We start from the raw sequence: 22020 nt of genomic DNA, 5'->3' as shown, positions 1-22020 counted from the left end.
AAGTTTGATTTTACATTATACTTGGTTAAATATGTCATCACTAGCTGCGGGTTTCAAAGCCGGCGGTGTTGTTTAATGGTTTAGATATTTTATAGATCGCTGTGGTTGAATGTACGTAATTGAAAACACACATATACACACAGGTAGTAAACTTGATTTAATGTTTGGTAGTTTTCAATCTGCATCTTTAATGTCAGGTATTTGGTCTTCAAAAGGATACTCATGAACTTTTTGAATATAAGCAACATGAAAATCTAAAAAAAGAAAATCTCCCCCCCCCCCCCCCCCCCCCCCCCCCCCAAGAAATCCACATTTAAAACCTTCCATTACACAACAATATTATAGCATTATAGCAAATCCAATATCCTTTAGATTTGGAAAAATATATGCAGCTCAAGTAAATTGTTGGATTGTTCGGATCCATCTTAATGCAACCCAAATCTGTAGCCTCACATTAAATATATAGTTACAGTATGTGGCTAACAAAACATCTTTTAAAAGCCTTCTACTTTTTCATAAATTAGCACCACATCTTCTGGATAAGCAACAACACAGTTATGTTCACAATAATGAAACCACATTTCACTGTGTTGCAAGAACAGAGAAAAAGATTGCAAGACTCACAGAGAAAAAAAAACTATTTTCTATAAGGACCCTTTCTCTATTTAGACAGACGATTTGTCTTCAAAAGGTAGTTTGAAAAAACAAAACAAAAAAACAAGATAGATACACACAGTGGAACATGTTCAATTAAAAATGTTTATAAAAAAGTTATTTCCATATCTCCATATAGTTCAATTGCGAAACAAGAGTTACAATAATTTTTCCTGGGTCTTTTGTCAAACTTGATGCGCACTAGAGGAGAAGACTTGTTGTGCAGTCTTTTCATACAGGGAATAAATGTACCAGGGATAATATAATATACACACTTTTCAACCTTCCAAAGAGGTCATATCTTTAAAAAAAAAAGGTCAAATTAGAAACAGCAGATCAGAATGATCTGAAAAATACATATAATATATATGATTTTTCTCAGTTGTTTTTTTTTCTTTTTAGCAAATAAATTAGAAAAGCTGAAGAGCCACAGTTCTGGTGCGCTGACGAGTTTCTCTTGTCAACACAGAGTCTGTGTGTGTGTGTGTGTGTGTGTGTGTGTGTGTGTGTGTGTGTGTGTGTGTGTGGACCAGTGTAGCAGGAGCCACTGGGAGGCACAGGAGGTCACAGGAAGGCAGTTGTTGGGCCCCTGATTGATGATTAAAAACGAGGAGTGTGTAGAGGTTGGGGGGATCGTGTGTTTTTTAGGCTACCTGGCACGCGCTTGAGTCCCCATGGACCCAGTTGCAGATCTGAGCATATTTCAGGGGTGTTATCCTCACTGCCACGTTGTAATCCTGCTGCGTCCCGTCCCCATTAACATCCACCCACTGGTGACCGGAGAAGACTCCAATGATCTTTCTCTTCCACTTCTTCTTGCCTGGTTCTTTGAGGCGGATGTAGACCCCAGAGCCACTGGAGCCAGGTTTGGCATCGCAGTATTGGTACAACAAATCACTGGATTCCTCAGACACGGAGCAGAACCGGTACACCAAGTTACCAGGTCGGTCATCATCGAAGCCGGAGAAGTGGATCCTCCCAGCAGGAAGCTTCTTGACTGAGGAGATCACACCCAGATCCATGTGCTTGACTTTTGAGGATTTCTTCAGCTCCAGAACAGCATAGTCGTAATCCGCAGCCAGTCCACCCGACACGCCTTTGAACCAACCCTTAGGAACCTGGGTCTTTTTGACTGTTGTCCACCTAAATGATGGTTTCTCAGATTCCACGCTTCGCCTATTCCGGTTCTTCCTACTTTTCCCTTTTCCCCTCCCTTTACCGCCATTCTCATCCTTTTCCTGTCCGTCTTCTTGAGCTGTGTCTCCCTTTCTTCTTCTACCTTTTCGTCGTCCTCCTCTCTCTCTGCCTCCTTTCCCTCGCCTGGATTTCTCCTTCAGAATCCCGACACGTAGTTTCTGCGCTCCATCTAGATAATCCTTTCCATCATGGATGCAGTGGGCAGCAGTCAGCACATGTTTAGGGGATACCAGAACCCCAGAACAGCCTGTGGACACCTTCACAGAGCTGGAAAACGGATATTTGGTAGAGAACTGCTTATCAGCGATGGTGAAGCGGGTATCTGTGCCATACACCTCTCGTTTGTGGCGAGAGCTAGATGAGGCATTTCTGGACCATGCAGTCATCTCGTTGAGACCCTGCACAGAAATGGAAGTAAACGTGCGTGTGCCATTTTCGTAGACTGTCTCGTAAGACAAGAACTGCTCCAAGTCTTCCAGGGAAGGTGAAGGAAGGCGACGCTGGCACTCGATCCCACAAGTCCCACTTAGCTCTGGCTGTGGATGAGCTGAGAAGCTTGGGCTGCTGAGAGGCACAGTACGTCTTTTCCTCACCAGAGGAACTTTCCACTGCGGCCAGGTGTACTCATCATCTACAGCAGCTACAGCCACCACAGCCAGCACTGTCACTGGGACCAGGACACAGAAGGGTATGTGGCCCATTGTTAAGTTGGGCCTGGCTCTGAAAAATAAGAACATATGAGGGAATTATTATTATTATTATTATTATTATTATTATTATACTTTCTTTAGCCACACATGATACTAATTGTAGCATTGATGGTTGCTCACTCCACTCTTAAAACTCTATGCTAAAATAGCTCAACATCAGTACATCATTTGCCATATATTTATGGCATAAATATATTTATGGCATAGAGGATATATCCTACTGACTTTGATGACATCCTGCCTTTTCCTTTGTCACCTGCTAGCATTACCACAAGCGTGAACTGTTGGATGGATTCCCATAAATCTTGCCCATTTAATCCTTTGCTAACATCAAAACACCAAAAGAACAATTGCCATAAAACTCTCTGCACATATTCGTGGTCCCAACAGGATGTACACTGCTGACTATGGTGACTCTCTTAGTTTTTCTCTAGCAGACACTCACACCATCGTGAGGGTGACACTTAGCCTCCTAGGACCTGGCGTCCACATATGTGGACATTACATTTTGGGTCATTTAGACCAAAATACTAAATCTTGCTCAACAAGGGCCTGATATCCACTTACGAGGACATTATATTGCAACTGTTCTATCGAAATTTCAAATGAATATCCTCATATGTGGCTCTCATTTTTCTCAGAAACAAAAATTAGACCAAAAAAAATCTGGTAATTCTTTGTTTTTATATTCATCAGGTCCCAATCAGCCCAAATATCAAAGGGAAATTAAAAAATGCATGCCATGTAAGAGTTCGGGTCTTAGGAGGTTAAGGTTGGTGTAATCTTTAGTCATCTGTGTTCCCCAGAGGGTGAACCATAAAGATTCTTGCAATGACAAGCTTTTCATGTGGGACCACAAATTTGTCAACATTTCCCCCTTTTCCTGAAATACACTCAACAAAAATATAAACGCAACACCTTTGTTACTGCTCCCATTCCCCATGGGATGGACGTAGAGACCTAAAATTCATTCCAGATACACAATATAACCATCCCTCCCGAACAGTGGTCACAAATCAGTCCAAATGTGTGGTAGTGGGCACATCTGCCATATTGAGATAATCCATCCCACCTCACAGGTGTGCCACATCAGGATGCTGATCTGACATCATGAGTAGTGCACAGGTGTACCTCAGACTGCCCACAACAAAAGGCCACCCTGGAATGTGCAGTTTTTTGCGCTATTGGGGGTCTGGGGACCCAGAACCGGTCAGTATCTGGTGTGACCACCATTTGCCTCATGCAGTGCAACACATCGTCGCATGGAGTCTATCAGATTGTCAATTGTGGCCTGTGGAATGTTGGTCCACTCCACTTCAATGGCTGTGCGAGGTTGTTGGATATTCGTGGGAACTGGTACACGCTGTCGTATACGCCGGTCAAGCACATCCCGAACATGCTCAATGGGTGACATGTCCGGTGAGTATGCTGGCCATGCAAGAACTGGGACATTCTCAGCTGCCATCTGCTCTGAACAATGTGAACCATGATTCATCCGTGAAGCGCACACCTCTCCAACGTGCCAGACGCCATCGAATGTGAGCATTTGCCCACACAAGTCTGTTACGGCGACGAGCTGGAGTCAGGTCAAGACCCCGATGAGGACGACGGGCATGCAGTTGAGCGTCCCTGAGACGGTTTCTGACAGTTTGTGCAGAAATTGTTTGGTTGTGCAAACCAATTGTTCCAGCAGCTGTCTGGGTGGCTGGTCTCAGACGATCTTGGAGGTGAACCTGCTGGATGTGGAGGTCCTGGGCTGGTGTGGTTACACGAGGTCTGCGGTTGTGAGGCCGGTTGGATGTGCTGCCATATTCTCTGAAACGCCTGTGGAGACGGCTTATGGTTGAGAAATGAACATTCAATGCACGGGCGACAGATCTGGTTGACATTCCTGCTGTCAGCATGCCAATTGCACGCTCCCTCATTGCTTGTGGCATCTGTGGCATTTTGCTGTGAGACAAAACTGCACATTCCAGGGTGGCCTTTTGTTGTGGGCAGTCTGAGGTACACCTGTGCACTACTCATGATGTCAGATCAGCATCCTGATGTGGCACACCTGTGAGGTGGGATGGATTATCTCAATATAGCAGATGTGCCCACTACCACACATTTGGACTGATTTGTGACCACTGTTTGGGAGGGATGGTTATATTGTGTATCTGGAATGAATTTTAGGTCTCTACGTCCATCCCATGGGGAATGGGAGCAGTAACAAAGGTGTTGCGTTTATATTTTTGTTCAGTGTATATAAACATTCACGACATGGACACGCTAAAAAAAAAAAAAAAAGAGACCATTAGTCATCCTGATATGACAAATCATAATAATCCTCTAGCTGTAGCCAACAGGTTGTTCCTCTGAGAACTATTGGACAGAATGAATTTTGGTTGGTTCAGACTAAAACACCTCAATATCACGAGATCATTTGCCATGCAATTTTTTTACATGCCATTGTAGTGCATGGAGGACATATTCCACTGACTAGCGATTCCCTGCTAGTCGTCCTGAGCTTCAACTTAAGAAGGCTGAAACCTATTGGATGGTTTCCCATAAATATTAGTGCAGAGATCCATGGTTCCCAGATGCTTAACCATAATGACACTGGCAATGCCTTGGCTTTTCATGTAGGACTACAAACTGTCAAAATTTCCCATTTATTAATTGTAATATCTAAACATCCACAACATGAATTAGCATAACAATTTAAAGTTGGTGGTTCCCCAAATTATGAACCACAATAACTTTGGTCACCCCAAGGTTCATGTTTGTGGTTTTGAAGTGAAATGTCTCAACACTTTTTGTACTGTTTGCCAGGGATTTTTTTCCCCAGACACTAATAATTAAGTATGTTCAGAATATAGGAACACTGATTTCCCTGGAATGAAAAGGTCCAATGTTAAGACCCCTGGATCACAATATGCACAGTCCCAATACAGCCACAGGGAGGCAATATAGCCCAAAACATTAGAGATGTCCAACAGACTTGCAGTTCTGCAGCACTACAGTTGGCTGTACAGCAGTGTGACAGCACATCACACTTATGTATTTAAATGCTTGCCAAAAATGGTTGCAAATTGGTGCAGTTTTATTTTTATTAGAAGCAATGGCACTCAGTTTAAAGTAGTCTTGTGCTCCTCAGACATGTCTCTGGAGCTGTTACATTAGCTGTGTGGTTGAAAGATTTATATCCTCTGAATCTTGCTGGAGGCTGCGGGGAGAGAAAAGGATAAGATGAACCCTGATCCTCCGAATGGGCTGAGACATTGGCTTGGAGGTTCGCCACAATGGTTAACCTTCTCTTTCTGTAATGACAGTATCTGGTTTCCTTAGCTGCACTCGACTCTTTGCATGCACACGAATGACATCAAACACTGAGACTGTGCAGTCTGCACACAGCCTGCTGGCTCGTGCTTCTACTGTACGACTGTGACGTTGCCAACAGCCCTGATAAACCTAAAAAGAAAATTACAATTTGTGTGCGTTTTAATAGATTCAGCAGACCGTCACTTCACTGCAGAGCAGTTTCGTCAGCGTGGCTGTGGCGATGAAGTCACACGTATGCAAGGAGAGAGAATGATTTGGCACAAAAGTGCAAATCCAAAAGTTAATTTTAAACAGAAGTCAGGGGTGAAAATATATAGGGTTGAAACTGAGTATGACAGACCAGCTGGAACACAAACCTTTAAGATGGGGCAAGGGAGGTGGGGGGTTCCAAAGACACACTGCCTTTCAATTAGATGCTGATGTGTTGTGAAAAAGGCATGCTGCCTGGTTTGGTACAGTTCCCAGGAGACTCAGCTGAGACAGAGAACCTCACTGGTCAAGGAGTCAACCCTCCAGCTGATAAACTTGTCATTAAGCACACTGTCCTTCAAGTAAGTATAACTGTAGTTGGGACTTTTTGGCTTCAGCTTACCATAAATCTTCTAATAAAACTTACCCATTGGCCATCATTTAGCCACCCTACAACAGACAGCAATAAACTACAAGCCCACGAGAGCTGTGAAACTCTCTCAATAAATGAGAAGACAAAAATGACGTTTAGTTTTGTGTTTAACTTCACACTCTTGCTGCCAGACTCAGACACAAACACACAATCTAGGAGAAAGCCTGCAATTATTCGACAGAGAGTGGAAACTGATATGCTGCCATGGTGGCTCTCGGTCTTAGCAGAAGGCCCTCATTTCAGGCTGTGCCCTCTTCCTCCCTCCATGGAAGAAGTCACAGGAAAGTATCGGGGGCGCCCGGGAGATAAACGTCACCAAGGGGTGGCGCTGTGGCACAATGGTGTATAATGAAATCAGTAAGCGTTAGCATTCACTGAAGCCTTTTTTCTTAATATTAGATCCACTTCTGTCAGTCAGGTGGTAAAGAGATAAAAGATTCAGAAATCTGACAAAAATCTGACATTTTTACTTTGATTAAAAAAATCAAAGTAAAAATGTGAGGCGTGTGTTTTCATTGGCAACACTAAAATGTAAATAAATCTACAATTAAATCCCATATTTAGCACATATTCAGTAATTCCACATCTGCATCACCTGTACGTGGAGAGTAAATTGACAACGTGTCTATTTAAGAATGCACTGAAAGTATTTCAGTGTGCCCTAAGGGAATAACATCGCACAACAATAGTAATTATACTCAAAATTACTGAAGCCCGTGTGTGTGTTTGTGTTTGCACTCTAATCCAATTAAATCAACTTTTAAAACATCAACAGGTCGGAGTAAAACGAAAAGAAAATCTATTAAAAATGTAAATAAGTTTTAAAGAAAGAAAGAAAGAAAGAAAGAAAGAAAGAAAGAAAGAAAGAAAGAAAGAAAGAAAGAAAGAGACTGAATAAAGTCAGTCATTCCCCGCGTTCCCCATCGGGACACAATAATAATGGGTAAGTGTGCACAATAGCGCTTCCTACCTGCTCGCATTCGATTGATGGATCTGCCAAATCCGCAACGTTATTGTTTGTTTTCCCAGGACCTACACAAATGAACTGGAAAACAAACGGGACTTCACTGCATCCCAGACCTTCTGCTATCAGCAGGGCGATGGCTGCCTTCTCCTCATTGCTCCTTCAAAGAGGCTGAGAGACAAGTCGCTCCGCTCACACTGCACTTGATGCTGAGGAGGGAGGGAGGGAAGGAGGTAGGAAGGGAGGACTGAGGAGGGAGGAAGGGAGGCAAGGGGGGAAAATGTGAAAGGGACTTCTTTTTTTTTCACTTGTGACAAAAGCTGTTCACATATGGGTGGGACCAGACCTTGCGATCTAACTAAAAGGCTGAATCGGGAGTGTCAGTGGTCTATTCACCAGCAAACCCGGTCTGCGTGGAGGAGGTGGAGGAGGGGAAAAATAAAAATGAAACGCACCTCAGTCTGTAGAACTGTGGAGGAATTAATTCAAGCGGTCGCTACAGAGTGTGGGGCGTTTCTGTTGTGGTGCGTGTGAGTCTCCACATCTGCAGCGCTCTTATTCTACAGCGTGAGGTGTAAACGCCACAAAAATATCATAAGCAGCTGCTATTAACATGTTTTTTTCCTTCTTCACCTTAATATATCAAACATATTCACCGATTACCGATATAGTTTTATACTTTTTGACCCTTCAAATCGAATTCCACACCTTTTGATTTAGTGAGGCCACTGTTGTTGTGACTTAGCGCTATATAAATTAAACTGAACAGAGCTGGATAGATTTGTTACCCCTTAAAAGATCCATCTGTTACTTATATTTAAGTTAATTCTGTCCTCTAAGCATCTAATCTTTGAGATTTGAGGTTCCAACTCAGGTATGGGACTCTTATTATCTATCAGTGACTCCATTTATTTACGTTTAAGTACACAAAAAGATACACATATGTGTGCAGGAAGCCATAAAGCTTGACACTTTACTTATATATTTCGTCCATGCTTTTTTGTCATGGTCCTGGGCCATGTTGGCCCAGTGTTCTTAGTTTTCTTGTATGTTTGTATTTTGTTCCTTGCTTAGGCCATGTTTTCTGAGTTGCCCTGTTGTGTTGTTCCCTAAGTGTTTTCCCTTCATGGCTTTTACCCCCTGTGTGCCCCTCTGTGTATCTGTGAGCCCTCATCTCTCCTTATGTTTTATTCCATGTTTCCCCTGCCCATTATGTCTAAGTTCTCCCCGTGCTCTCTCTTCCCCCTGTGTGCCCTCTATGTATTTATGAGCCCTCGTCTCCCTTTGTGGTTGTTTCATGTTTCCCCAGCCCGTTATGTCTGTGTTTTCCCCGTGCTCTCTCTCCTCCTGTCTGAACCTCTGTGCACTTCCTGTCTACTTTGTGACTCTCACGCCCGTACATGTCATGTTCAGTTCACCCCGCCCTGTCTCGTTATGATTATCAGTGTCACCTGTGTTCCCCGTGTGTTCCCACTTTCCTCGTTAACCCTCTGTGTATTTCTGTCTGCGTCTCCCTCTGTTCAGCGTGACGTCGTCCCTCATGTTGTGTGGATCTTCCTGTGCCTTCCTGCGAATGTTAGTTTACTTTTTCCCAGTTAGTTCTGTATTTCCTGTATTCTGCCGTGCCAGCATTAAAGCTGTGTTCTTTAAGTTTATCCCCGTGTCTGTGAGTCTGCATCCTGGGTCCTTCTCCTGCCTGCCGCACAGCGATTCATGACATTTTTCTTCCATGTAATTCATGAGGTACTTTGGTAAATATGGATGCTGACGACCTCGCTCTGCTGGTTGACTTGGCAGGCTCGTCTGCTGCCTTCATTATGCAGCAACCCACTCAAATAACTCTGCTTGTTTAGTCTTTGCATTATACAATCTGGAAACCAAACGGGACAAAATGAGAGGAGGTCTCAACGCCACTGTGACTATATGGTTGAAGTCTCAATGAGCCAAGAAAAATATGTGTGTAATGAGAGGGAGAGAGAGAAAGAGGACGGATTGGAGGGGAGAGTGATGATACGCATGTGGCTCAGGAGGGAGTGCAGGGAGTGCAGCATGCCATTAGGGACAGAGAGTGATCTTTGAGTAAGCTCCGCTGTCACTCACTCTGATGTACAGCAGGAGCTTTCAGTCTTCTTCTACTGGTTATAGAATTACACCTGCTCCTGAAACTGGAAGCAGAGGAGACTTGGGTGGCCCACAACACCTGACAATGTTAATGATCATGATGGGTGTTTGTCTCTGGTGGTGGTGATCACACACGCGTGTACAACTACAAAGCCTGATGTTTTCCAAGCAGGATGCACAGCAATAGTTGTATTAACCATGCCCGTGGTATCTGGGTGTGGTCCTCACTTCTCTTTCAGACTCCGTAGCTACATTTTGAGAGAAGTCAAGTCAAGTCAAGTCAAGTTTATTTATAAAGCACATTTAAAAGCAACCGAGGCTGACCAAAGTGCTGTACAATAAAATACAAATATAAAAATACAATAAAACACAAGTACATAAAACACCTCACTGATAAAACAATAAATTAAAACAATAAGTTAAACCTTGCTAAAAGCCAATGAGAAGAGGTGAGTTTTAAGAGCAGTTTTAAAAGTTCCAAGGCTTGTGGAGAATCTGATGTGAGGAGGTAAACTGTTCCACAGTCTGGGTGCAGCCACAGCAAAAGCCCTCTCTCCCCTAGTCTTTAGTCTGTACCTGGGAACATCTAAAAGCATCAGGTCTGCTGACCTCAAAGATCTCCTGGGGCAGTAAATGCTAAGAAGCTCTGCCAGGTAAGGAGGTGCAGTACCGTTAAGAACCTTAAAAACCAGCAGTAAAATTTTAAAATCAATCCTAAAAGCAACTGGGAGCCAGTGGAGAGAGCAGAGGACCGGAGTGATGTGGTCTCTCTTTTTGGAACCGAGAAGAGATTGATCCACTGGCCAGTGACTCCTACAGTTCCACAATGATTTTGCATAGTCATGCTCACGCCCAGCATATTAAGTTAAGCAGAAGGCTGCACAGACAGTGGAAAAACATAGTGCATGTGACATCACTCAAGAGGAACTTTTTTTTTAACGGTTAAGTTGGGTTACCGCTCATCATCTCTCTCAGATCACTGAAGCCACAGTATGTAAATCATTTTGGTAATTAGCTGGGAGGAGCAGTAAAATGAGACATGAAAAAAGGAAGAATTTGGATTTTGAGAAAAAAAATAGTACAAAAAAAAATGAATCAGAGAATTCTTGTGCTCATGAAGGATACTGTCAGTTTCTATAAATCTTGTATGTTGATGGTTATTCTGTGTCTCTCTCTATTTTAACCTTATCAAGGGTGTTCCCGGTGACCCTGGTTTGGCAAGTGGTGGATGAATGAATGGATGGAAAATTTTATTTGTTCACATTTGCATCCTTTAATCTGCTTTAATCAGCCTACAAATTGAAAATTTGTATTATAAAAAGAGAGTAAGACCGATGCAATGGGACTGCATGGCTGTGCAGCCGATGCCTCTGAGTGTCAGTTTTCTCAGCATCGTCTCACATACCAAAGACGTGCACGTTAAGTGATTCTAAATGGGTTTAGAGTTTGATCATGGTCTGATTTCTGGCCGGGCACCCTGCTCAGGATTTTATCCATTGTCAGCTTGGATAGTCTCCAGCCCCTCACTACCCTGTCCAGGATAAGACAAGGTATAGTTAATAAATGTGAAATACATGAAACACAGGAATTTTGAACCCCAAACTGATCATCTGCAACACAGCATACACTTAAAACGTGACAGGCTGTCAGAAGGCTCAAAGGTTGAATGGTCAGAAAAGTGACTTTGCACTCTCACCCACCGACCTGCCCCAAAGTGCATCTCAACACAAACTGTTTCTAAAATTAGTCACAGGCAAATATTTATGTGTCAGTCCACACAGAGTCTGGTTGAATGGTCAAGGTGAAATGTGGTTGACTCTTTAGTAACTAAAAGTGGCTGGCAGCAGTTTCCACTGGGTGTTGTGGAAGTAACGTTCAGCTATGGCAAAATGCTTTTCGGTATCAGATGTGATGTAAATGTGGGCTTACAATAGCAAAGTGTGCACACTGCACAAATATTTGCTCAACTCATATTTCAAACAACCATCCTTGCTTGCATGAGGCAGATGTTAGTACAGGTGCAAATGTTAAACTATAATGCTTCTTTTTTTTTCCTTATGAGGCTTGTTCATGTAAGTGGCCCCACTTCGTCAAACTGGACAAACTTGTAATGAACTGCTTCTCTCAGACTGATGATTCAATTCAGGTTTATTTATATAGCTGCAAATTAGAAAAACAGTCACCTCAGGGTGCTTTATATTGTGAGGTAAACACCCTACTGTATTCTGGAGAAAAATCCCAAGAATCAAACAACCCCCTATAAGCAAGCGCTTTGTGATGGTGGGAAGGCAAAACTCCCTTTTAGCAGGAAGAACGAGGCTCGTCTGCTCAGGCTGGTTGGGGGTTGAGGGGAAAGACAAGAAGAGAAAAGAAAAGGAAAAAAATGAAGAGGGAGAAAGGTCAAAACACAGACTAAAGGAGAGAAAGGACAAATATAATGACATGCTGCAATGGTGTATAAACATGTGGGAGTGAAAAGAGGTGAGTGGAGACTAAGTGCTCAGTGCCTGACAGTGCATCCACGTGAAGTCACGCAGCAGTCTGAGCCAATAGCAGTGTAACTAAGGGATGGTTTGAGGTCACCTGATCCAGCTCTAACTATAAGCTTTATCAAAAAAGAAAGTTTTAAGCCTAATCTTAAAAGTAAAGAGGCTTTCTCTCTGTAGAATCCAAACTGGGAGCTGGTTCCACAGTAGAGACGTTTGATAACAGAAGACTCTGCTACTTTTAAATACCCTAGGAGCCACAAGTAAGCCTGCAGACTGAGAGTGATGTGCTCTATTGGGCTCACACAGTACTATAAGGTCTTTAAGATAAGATGGAGCCTCATTATTTATGTAGTTTTTTCTTTTGAGATTGCCTAAGGAAAGCATATATTAAGTAAAAAGTGCTTGACCTAGCACAGAGCCCTGTGGTACTCTCTGACCAACTTTCATGTGTGAAGAAGACGCATCATTTACATGAACAAACTGGAGTCTATCAGATAGGTATGATTCAAAGAATTGCACTGCATTTCCTTTGATAGTAACAGTGTGTTCTGCTCTCTGCAGTAATATGATCGGCAGCACTGAATACTGCAATGAGATTCAACAGGACAAGCACACAGATGAGTCTACCATCAGAGGCCATAGGAAGGTTATTCCTAAGCTTTACCAATGCTGTTTCTGTGCTATGATGAAACCGTATTGAAACACATCAAGTAGGCAATTCATCTACACATGATCATTCAGCTGTTTTAAAACAGCTCTTTCAAGAGTTTTTGAAATAAGTGGAAGGTTGGAAATTGGCCTATAATTAGCTAAGACAGCCGGACCAGGTTTTCATATCTGACTACAGAATATTAGAGTTTACAGCAAATTAGAGCGCTGTGCCCTTTGCACCACAAAATGAAACCTATCTGTTCATGAATTTGCTTGTGGATTATGTTAGCAGCAGAAAAGCTAGTGAAAGCCACGGTTTCTAAAGAACTCCTCCTAGGTGCCACTTAAGAACAAATCTGTTTGTAGAACTGCATCTTGCATAATTATAATTGTGTATTTGGGAGGCCGCTCAACACCATAACAAACTGGGACCGCTGTTATTGTAATCTGAACACAGGAAGACAAAGACACACAGAAAATGTTCCTGTTTTCAGTAAAAGTCAAGGTCAAAGGTCAAAGAAGATCAAGGAAAAACACTCACACACACAGAGAGAGAGTTAGAGCTTTATGTACCCTGTTCTGTATCTTCCAAACAGAAAAGCAGGGAGTGATATTCCTGGTCAGGGCTGCACTGTGGGGACAGAGGTTCTTTTGTGTTGTGTGTCACACCCTGACAGGAAGTACTCTCTTTGCACTTGGACTACTAGATGGGTTCTTAGTGGTGTGCCTGAGCGCTCAGGATCAGACATTACAAACCTCTGCAGCAGTAAACCAGTATATGGGTGCGGTTCTTAAAGTTGTACACAAAGTTTTGTGGAGACATTCCTTCTTATTGACTTTGATCCCTGAGCAAATATTTACCTTTATTCATACACAGTAATTTAAGAGACTGCCAGTGATTTCCTGCTCTTAGTGACTTATTGTCTTGAAGAGATAAAACAAAAGCAGCACAAAGATTTGTTTCCTGTCCAAACAAAGCAGTCTGAAAGCTTGAAATGCTGGAAACTGCAGTTCCTCCAGTGGCCACTTGAGGCTGGATCCAAAATTGGGTAAATCCTCATAGACTCCCATGTTAACATACCAAGCTTCAGTGTTGAAATGAAAACATTAGCAGTCTGATGTATAAAACTATTTTTGCCCTTCATAAAAATCTGCAGGATGACCTATCACCTGTTTGCATTGTCTTAAAGCTTAAGGTTTGGCTGTCTTGATTGACAGGTTAATGCAAGTTAGATAACCCTGTCTGGCCTCCAGTTTTTTTCATTGAATAATAATTTTTGCCATAGTTTTAACCAACAGCAAGATAATGGTAACTAAAAAGTATGATGAGAGACGCTTTTGTCAGTGAATAAAAACGAGATAAAAAATATTCTGAAGAGACGAGAGCCAATCAGAACAAATTAAGTTGTGTAGAAAGGCGGGACGAGTTTGGAAGCGTTCCAGTCAAAAGTAATTTCTTGTCAGTAAGGAGAGACACGCACATTTGATCATTTATTTATTGAATAATTTGGGAAACAGTACAAGTAGTTCCCTGTTTCTCAAGAAAATGCAACAAAATATCAAGGCTCGGGAGGAAGACAAGAGTAGACATATTTTGCATGGATGCCAATGAAAATAAGACTTTGTAAACCGCGTGGAGCAACTCTCACCTGTAACAACACAACTAACTTTCATACTTTGTATGAGTGCATCAATTTTAGATTTTAACCTTATAATGATTAGCTGACTAAAACTAGACTAAAATTAAAAGAATTTTGATGACTAAATTTTGACTAAAACTAAATGACTGAATCAAAATTTGATGTCAATATTTACACTGCTGCCCCGAACTGAACCCAATTTGTATTGACAACTTTTGCAGCATTTACTCAGAGTTTATAGATACAGTTTGCTAACCAAGCTTGCTAGCATTAGCCGACAAATCCTCACCTCACCCTTTCATCTAAATATGTATCTTCTGGTTCCGGAAAAGACAGCGGATGTGGCCAAAATGCCAACACTGAAGATTCAAAATGTGGACTCCAGAAACCAGTGAGCAGAGATGAGAAGTAATGAAATACTAATACTTTGTTACTATACTTAAGTAGAATTTTCAGGTATCTGTACTTTTTTCTGACAACTTTTTACTTTTACTTCTTACATTTTCACACATTTTTAAAACAGGCGTGTTACTTTAGATTTGACAGTATCATTTATAGCGTTTATACCACGGGTTTAAAATTGGGGCCGATTGTAGGAGCCAGTGCAGGTGTCCGTAAGTTGCGGCTGCGGTACTTTAGAATCTAGCCAGTGCTACCCAAGATGAGGAAGCATAAAGGGAGTGACGTTCTTTTAAGTGTCATGTTTTTTCAAATGCGGCTTTCCATCAGCTCAGCAAACATCAGCAAACACGGAAAATGTTCGTGTTTGCTGATGTTTGCTAGCTTAAAATTCATTTTGAGGGAGATGGAGAAAGATAAGAAAGACCAGAGAGGAAGAAGAGAGGTTAGATTTAAAGGTAAGGACTGCGCAGTGACACTTGATAAAGTTTACATGTGATGTCATCATTTTAATTACATATTGGATTTGAATATGATGTGTTTTGATAAATTAGATATTTTCATATTGTGAAACTTCCTGCAAAACAAACTAAGCTAACCTAATTTTGTGTTATTCAAATGTTTAATGAAAATATCGCTTTGTCCAGGATAGACACAGTTTGCAGTACTGTGGTGGATTTGCAGTAAAGCACTGTGTTGCACAGTGGCTGTGGTACTCATGGTCAGAGTTAGGTTACATCAGGTGTAGAAGCAATGAATCTGCATTTCAGCTTGATGCTAAGATTCAGTCCCTTAATTCCAATTGATATCAAGTCCATACTGCTGAGTACAAAGATAGTATAAACAGTATAGTGCCAGTGTAGGAGATAGAAAAAAAAAGCCAAGATAGCTTGTGAAGCATTTGATAACATCTTGTTGAATTCAGTTGTGTAAATCCACAAAGAGCAACAGGTCACCATTAGAAATTATTGTTACTGAATTGTGATTCTTTTCCCTAAGCTGAGCCACTATGACAGATCTTTAGGTTCCCCCACCTTCTAAATCCCACTGACTCATGTACTAATATTGCTTTATTATTATATTAATCCAGCCTGTACTTTTTCACTTTTACTTAAGTAAAGAAAGTCTGTACTTCTGCCAGTGAGTGATGCACATTGGCTTCCTCCATATTTCACAGAGAACTTTGTTGCCCTTTTTGCTGTATATAGCGGCACACATTAAAGGTGCCCTACTCCTCCACGTAAACCACACTAATAAACAAACTCACTGACCCACAGTTCACTTCCACAGCTTTTATTTTGACAACTGAACGCCCTTTTAGCACTGCAGCAGAGTAAACAGACCACCATTGATCTGATAGGGTTCGCTGCCTGACTGACTGCCTCTCTCTCTCTTTCACACACACATGAAAACGCTAATACTGTATACATGTATAGTAACAGGTCAGTTAGTCAAAGGTCTCTCTTAGATCTCCATTCAGTTTATAACCTTTTTAATAGTAAATATTTGGATAAATGGTCAGCCCGCTTTCAGAGTCCAGACTGTACACGTTGAAAGGCTCAGTGCAGTCGCACGTGCTCCTTTAAATATCGTGCAAATGAACAGGCAGCTGCAGTTTTACTGCAAACTTGTGAAGGCAGGTCACATACTATACAGCTCACTCTTTCATATTGTTGTCACAAAAGAATTTGTAATGCTATTTTTCAGCGAGTCTGGAAGTCTTTGCTCATTTTATTGTTTTCACAAATATCATCGATTCTTTTACTCTTGGTCTAATGCCAGGGTACTGATTTTGTGAGCTGTAATGGATGCTGTAAAGAAGAAGAAGAAGACAAATCACAAAGAACATGAATGTTTGCACCAGACTGTGTGACAAACTGTGTTTTGTTTGCACCAAGAACCACAACCTGTCAACCTGACGATGGCATGAGAGGAAGTCAGGGCAAAACAAGAACCGCTGCCAATGATCTTTGTATTGCATTTCTTTTTGGTTCGTCCGGTTTGCGTTGAGTGATTTTTCAGAATGACAGATTGGTTTTGCCTCTGTTAGTCTGCCCAGTTCCCAGATTGACAACAAAACAGCACTAATTTTTTTCTCAAAGACATTAAGGACATTTAGATCTGCAGTCTTGTTATTAGCATCTGTGCCAGGAGTGTTGCTGTGTGTGGCCTCACATTTGTACTGACTGCTCATAATCTGTTCCTGCAGAAAGAAAAAAAGAAGAAGAAAAAAGTCCATGGCATGCCTGAAACATCCAATTTGAATGTCCTTAATCCCCTCTCCACTGAAAAAAAATCAAATGTGCCCTGAGGGTAGGAAACAGAGCTCCTTTTGCTTTTTGCATAGTATTTGGACACTTGCTGTGACTGATGATCTTGTAATTTGTGCTCCTGTGCAGTCATGGTTAGTTCGTCAGCCCCAAAGAGCATGAACAGAATCGCATTTAAGGTTCCAAGTCTCCTTTGAAAAGGGCAACCAAAAATAGGGCGGTGCTTTTACTGACCTCTCTTGCACGGTTACCTCACAGAGATGATGGACTTTCAGCCCCTTCAGACAGGCAAGTTTAAGAAAACTTCTTTAGAAATGACTTCAGTCCTTATCCACAGTGTCAATACACAGAGTACAGCTGAGAAATCTGAACTCACAAAGAGGAAGTAAAACAAATACAAACAGAAACCTTATCTCCTATTGTTATAGCGTGTATGAAAAACGTGGAGTAGGCTTTATAGTTTTCACAAAATGTTGGCTTGAAATCACTCACCTACACTGTGCAATAACCTTGACAGCAAACATATATTTTGCAGATTATAGTGCATCACCAGTGAAGATTATTTGGCAGCACGGGGGAAAATGGAACCAACAATTCATGCTTGTTGTTGAGCTGAGGGTAACAGATCTGTGACGCGTCCCGCTCGGATGAAGCTGTTTAGACATGCAGAGACAAACAAGGCGAGATGTGAAGTTTATCTCTGACAGACCTCTTGTTAAGAGAAGAGATTTGGACTGAGGAGGTGTTTTCATTTCCCAACACACTGCCAGAGATTGAGACATTTGAGAGGCAGGAGAAAACAGGCAGAAAAAGGTATTTGTGTTGCAGATTGGGGCTATTATTATTCAGAAGGACCGATCTGATCAAAGAAGGACCCATTCATAGCTTCGGATGTGAAAGTGTGCTGGTAAAGTCTACCTAACAACTAAAATAAACTGGAGTGTTTTTTGTCATTGAATACATTGCTGTGGCATGCAATGTTTAAAGAAGACAGACTCTCACAAAGGGAAGGTTTAGAGTGTTAACACTGTCATTTTTCAAAATTTTAAAAGCCATTGTTATTCCTCTGAGTAGTTGCTTAGCACAAATGAAGACAATCAGTCTTTGCCACCAGTGCAGGACAAGGCTATGAGAAGATAGGAAAGCAATTTTAGTCGAAATAACTGTTACCAGGGAAAGATGAAGGAACATCTGGAAGTCCAAGGAAATTTTTCCTGACAACAGCTTGGTAGATTTTCTAGAAAGGGGAATCAAACCCCTTTTTGATTGCAAAGCACCTTCTGGACAATTTAGTAGCCCTTTAAATGATGGTGCATTAATCTGCTGTGCAGCCACACCTGCACAAATATGATGCTCATGGAAGAGTGACCAGTACACAGCTTTTCCTGTATCCTTAGACATTTGCATCTTAAAGAGACAGTTGTATATTGAAAAGTTCTTTTCATTGTTGAAGTTAGAATAGGACATTTTTAGTTACGGTGAGCAAAGGTATGAAAACTTCTATGGAACACTTCTAACTGTATCAATATCATGTAATAAAAAAAAAAAAAGAGGGTTAAAAATGAAAAGAGGTTTTACAGCAACATAATGATCCTAAAACAACTCAAAAGCCTACATCGCATGATCCCAGAAGGCACAGTCTGGCTTTACACGGTCAAGTAAAATATGCATGTTTATATTTATCCCTCTTTAAAATTTACTCAACCAATGATGCCCAGAATTTCCATGTCACTGTATATGCACTTTTTAAAACACTTTATAAAAAGTGCAAACGGGATCTTGTTTCCATCCAAGGAGTCAGACTTTCTTGTAATCTTTTGAAGTTGAGAAATGTTTCTGAGGACTACTTAAAGAAATTAAAAGAAAGCTTGCCTAAGACAGTTCAATATGTGTTGAAGAATAAAGCTGATGTTACAAAATATTGACTTTCAAGCTTGTTAGAATTCTACAAACTCAAAGGAAGGGGTTGTTGAAGTCTTTTGCACATTACTGTAAATATGCAATGATATGCAAATACCTTCAGAGTAAGAAAGAAAATAGGGGAATTAGAAAAGATTTTTTATGTTGATGGAAGGAGACTCGGACATTATGCAGGAACAAAAAGGTTATATAAACACACCGTGTGAGTAGTGTAATGCACTAATCTCTGCTGTCTTTCCTGGAGAATAAAGGGGGTTTTGTTGAAATGCATGATGGATCTTTGGATCATTCTGTCCAATCCCATTTAGCAGTTTGACTCTTGAGCTGGAGCTTCATTTGCTTCTGTTCACTTGTTTATGAGAAACATTGGCCTCGCTTCTGCATGCCTGTTTTAAATCCTGCAGTCACACTGAGTTCAATAGTACTCCTCGTTGTATTAGTGTGAAATGATCAGGACCCACACAGCAATCGAGTGTCAATCTGAGTGCCTTTATTTTTAAGTACAGTGTTTCCTAGCGCTTCTGCACGGTACATGTTCAACTGGGAAGCCAGCTTTCCAGCTCCTTCCCACACCACACACACTCTGACTCCAGACACTAAAAAGGGCAGAGTTCATTTGTTGTAATCCCTCTTACCTGTCCCCTCTGTCCTCCCCGCACAGCCCTATGAGCTTACCATACCCCCCTCCATTGCAGCAGAACCAAAGACCACACCCTTGCCACAGTCAGTAAAGTCATTATTAAGGAGGCAAAACCCTATTCACATGTTCCTGCATGCAAACACACACACATACAGACAGAAACACACAGAGAGAGCCAGAGTGTGCCAGAAACAGTCTCTGTTTAGCAGTGGTTTGTTAGAAATTGTAAAATGCAATAATCTAAATTTTCAGCAGAAAATGTTCTCACCCTGCAAGACATTTTTATTTCAACTTCTTAAACAAACACACAAGGCACAGCATCAGGTTAAGCTGTTATAAAAAAAGGAAGTCGTTACAGGGTTTAAAAAGTAAAGCATATGCAAAAGTGCAATACTACTTAGTTCTGCCTGCCAAAATCCAAAAAAGGAAATAAAATAAGGAACAAGTCACCTACTTGTTAGATAACTAAATGTTGCATTTAAAAATGCATGTAAATGGATATTAAAACGAAATGTAGGTATTAATAAATCAATATGTTGTGAATAAAAAATTATTATTATTTTTATCTCTGTATCTAATTTGCAACTGTATCCATTGAGTTGTCTATTGTTTGTAATATTTGTGTGCTTTCCAATTTATGTATTTTTTTATTTATCAAATTGTCGTTTTAAATCCATACATTTTTTAGTTTGTTTTCTTATAGACATTAAACATTTGGAGTAGCAAGTGATCAAATTAGCATCTGATATGGGTGATAGCAAGCATGCTAAGTAGCATTTACACTCATTGGCCACTTTGTTAGGTACACCTATTCAATTGCTTGTTTTATGCAAATATCTAATAAGCCATTCACATTGCAGCATCTCAATGCACATGGTCAAGGCGACCTGCTTGAGGTTAAACTGAGCATGAACATAAAGGACAACAGTAATATAAGTGAATCTGGTTGGTTGTTCTTGGCAAATGGGCTGGTCTGAGTACTTCAGAAACTGCAGATCACACAACCATCTCTAGGGCTTAGAGAGAATAGCCTGAAAGGACAGAAAATATCCAGTGAGCAGTGTTTCACTGAGAGAAAATGCCTTGCAGATGCCAGAGGTAAGGGTAGAATAGCCAGACTTCTTTGAGCTGAGAGAGACAGCAATAACTCAAATAACCACTTGTTACAACATACGTACGTAGAAGGTCACCTCTGAATGTGTAAGATGTCAAACAATGCCAACCTTGCAGCAAAAGACCACACTGGGTGCCACTTCCGTCAGCTATGAACAGGAAACTGAAGCTACAATTCACACAGACTCAGCAAAAGTGGGCAATAGAAGATGATGTTGGATTTATGTTTTCTGGTCTGATGAGTCTCGATTCCTGTTGTGACATTTGGAAGTGTAAAAAACAGGAAAGCATTGATTCATCCTGAGACACATTCATAGAGTATGTTATCTGTAAGGCTCAGTAATATGTTCCTCAGGATCTGTTCAGGGCCAACTTGAAACGGAATGATGTATTAAGATCAACTCCTTCTTGAAGTATATGCATGTCCCTTCAGCCCTTTCTAATAATACAAAACAGAAAGGCTGCAGCTTAAAGCTCTCTCTTTTTCCACATCCCCAAAAATCCATGCAACCAAACAGTGGGTCATTATGAAGCGTGATCAGTGAAAGGGCCCATTGATTTGCGGGATTGGGGGAAGGTCATGTATGGACTCAAAGGAGAGGGAGTAGAAGCGAAGGAAAGCAGTCATGTATGTATGTAGCATACTTGGAAGTGCAGCGTCCCTCGGGAACCCCTTGAAAGCATCCACCCATTTCCTCTGCTGTTGCTGAAGGTGCGCAGCAGGCCCGACGCCTCTGAGCTGTTCTGTTCAGAGTCCAAACAACAACAGTTATAGCTTATTAAACGTACCTCAAAGGAGGAAATGTGGTTCTTGTTCAGACTTTCCTCTAAAATGTTGGCATTTTTAAAAAAGCGGAATGGCTTCTGGGAGTTATGGAACGGTTAATTATGGGAAAAGTTGTTCTTCACAAACCACAAACAAACCACACAAAGGTCATTGTAGGTAGAGTTAATTGGCCCAGGCCTCTAAATATTCAAAGAGGAGAGAAAGGTCAACATGATTTTGAGGCCTCACACAACGGACTAACATTTTCACCTGAAGCTCTCATGTCGCCTTGCACTTTGACCTTTGCATTTTTCATCTGTTGGCTAAAGCGATCCCTTGTTTTAATATGTTCAGTGATCCATTTCTCATTTTTAGAAGTTGTGTCTTTTAACATCGATATCAATTTTGAGCATTTTTACACAGTCTCTTCTTAAAAGGATTCATGAAAGGTCACACCCACTGAATTTTGCTGCTCAATAAAAATCTAATACACCTAACTAAAATGAAATGTACTGACAGTTTTGTTGACAAAAACAAGAT

The 22020-nt window shown here is 41.2% G+C and overlaps 1 protein-coding gene across 1 annotated transcript; it reads right to left on the bottom strand.

The window, feature by feature from the left end:
• Positions 1-300: 300 nt before the first annotated feature.
• prss35 (serine protease 35) lies at positions 301-7817 on the bottom strand. The gene is made up of 2 exons (XM_086310556.1): positions 7478-7817; positions 301-2571 (listed from the first exon to the last, which is right to left on the bottom strand). Exon 2 carries the CDS (start codon positions 2550-2552, stop codon positions 1299-1301), a length of 1254 nt encoding a protein of 417 aa, XP_086166682.1. The 5' UTR covers positions 2553-2571; positions 7478-7817; the 3' UTR covers positions 301-1298.
• Between the last annotated feature and the right edge of the window lie 14203 nt (positions 7818-22020).

This window comes from Aulonocara sp. 'chitande type north' Nkhata Bay, linkage group LG11, assembly GCF_057382095.1.
Source record: "Aulonocara sp. 'chitande type north' Nkhata Bay isolate Kocher_YH1m ecotype deep benthic linkage group LG11, A_spYH_male_GT1.1, whole genome shotgun sequence".
Taxonomy (NCBI): Eukaryota; Metazoa; Chordata; class Actinopteri; order Cichliformes; family Cichlidae; genus Aulonocara; species Aulonocara sp. 'chitande type north' Nkhata Bay.
The sequence above is the reverse complement of the archived record's forward strand: the minus strand, read 5'-3'. Positions and strand labels throughout refer to the sequence as shown.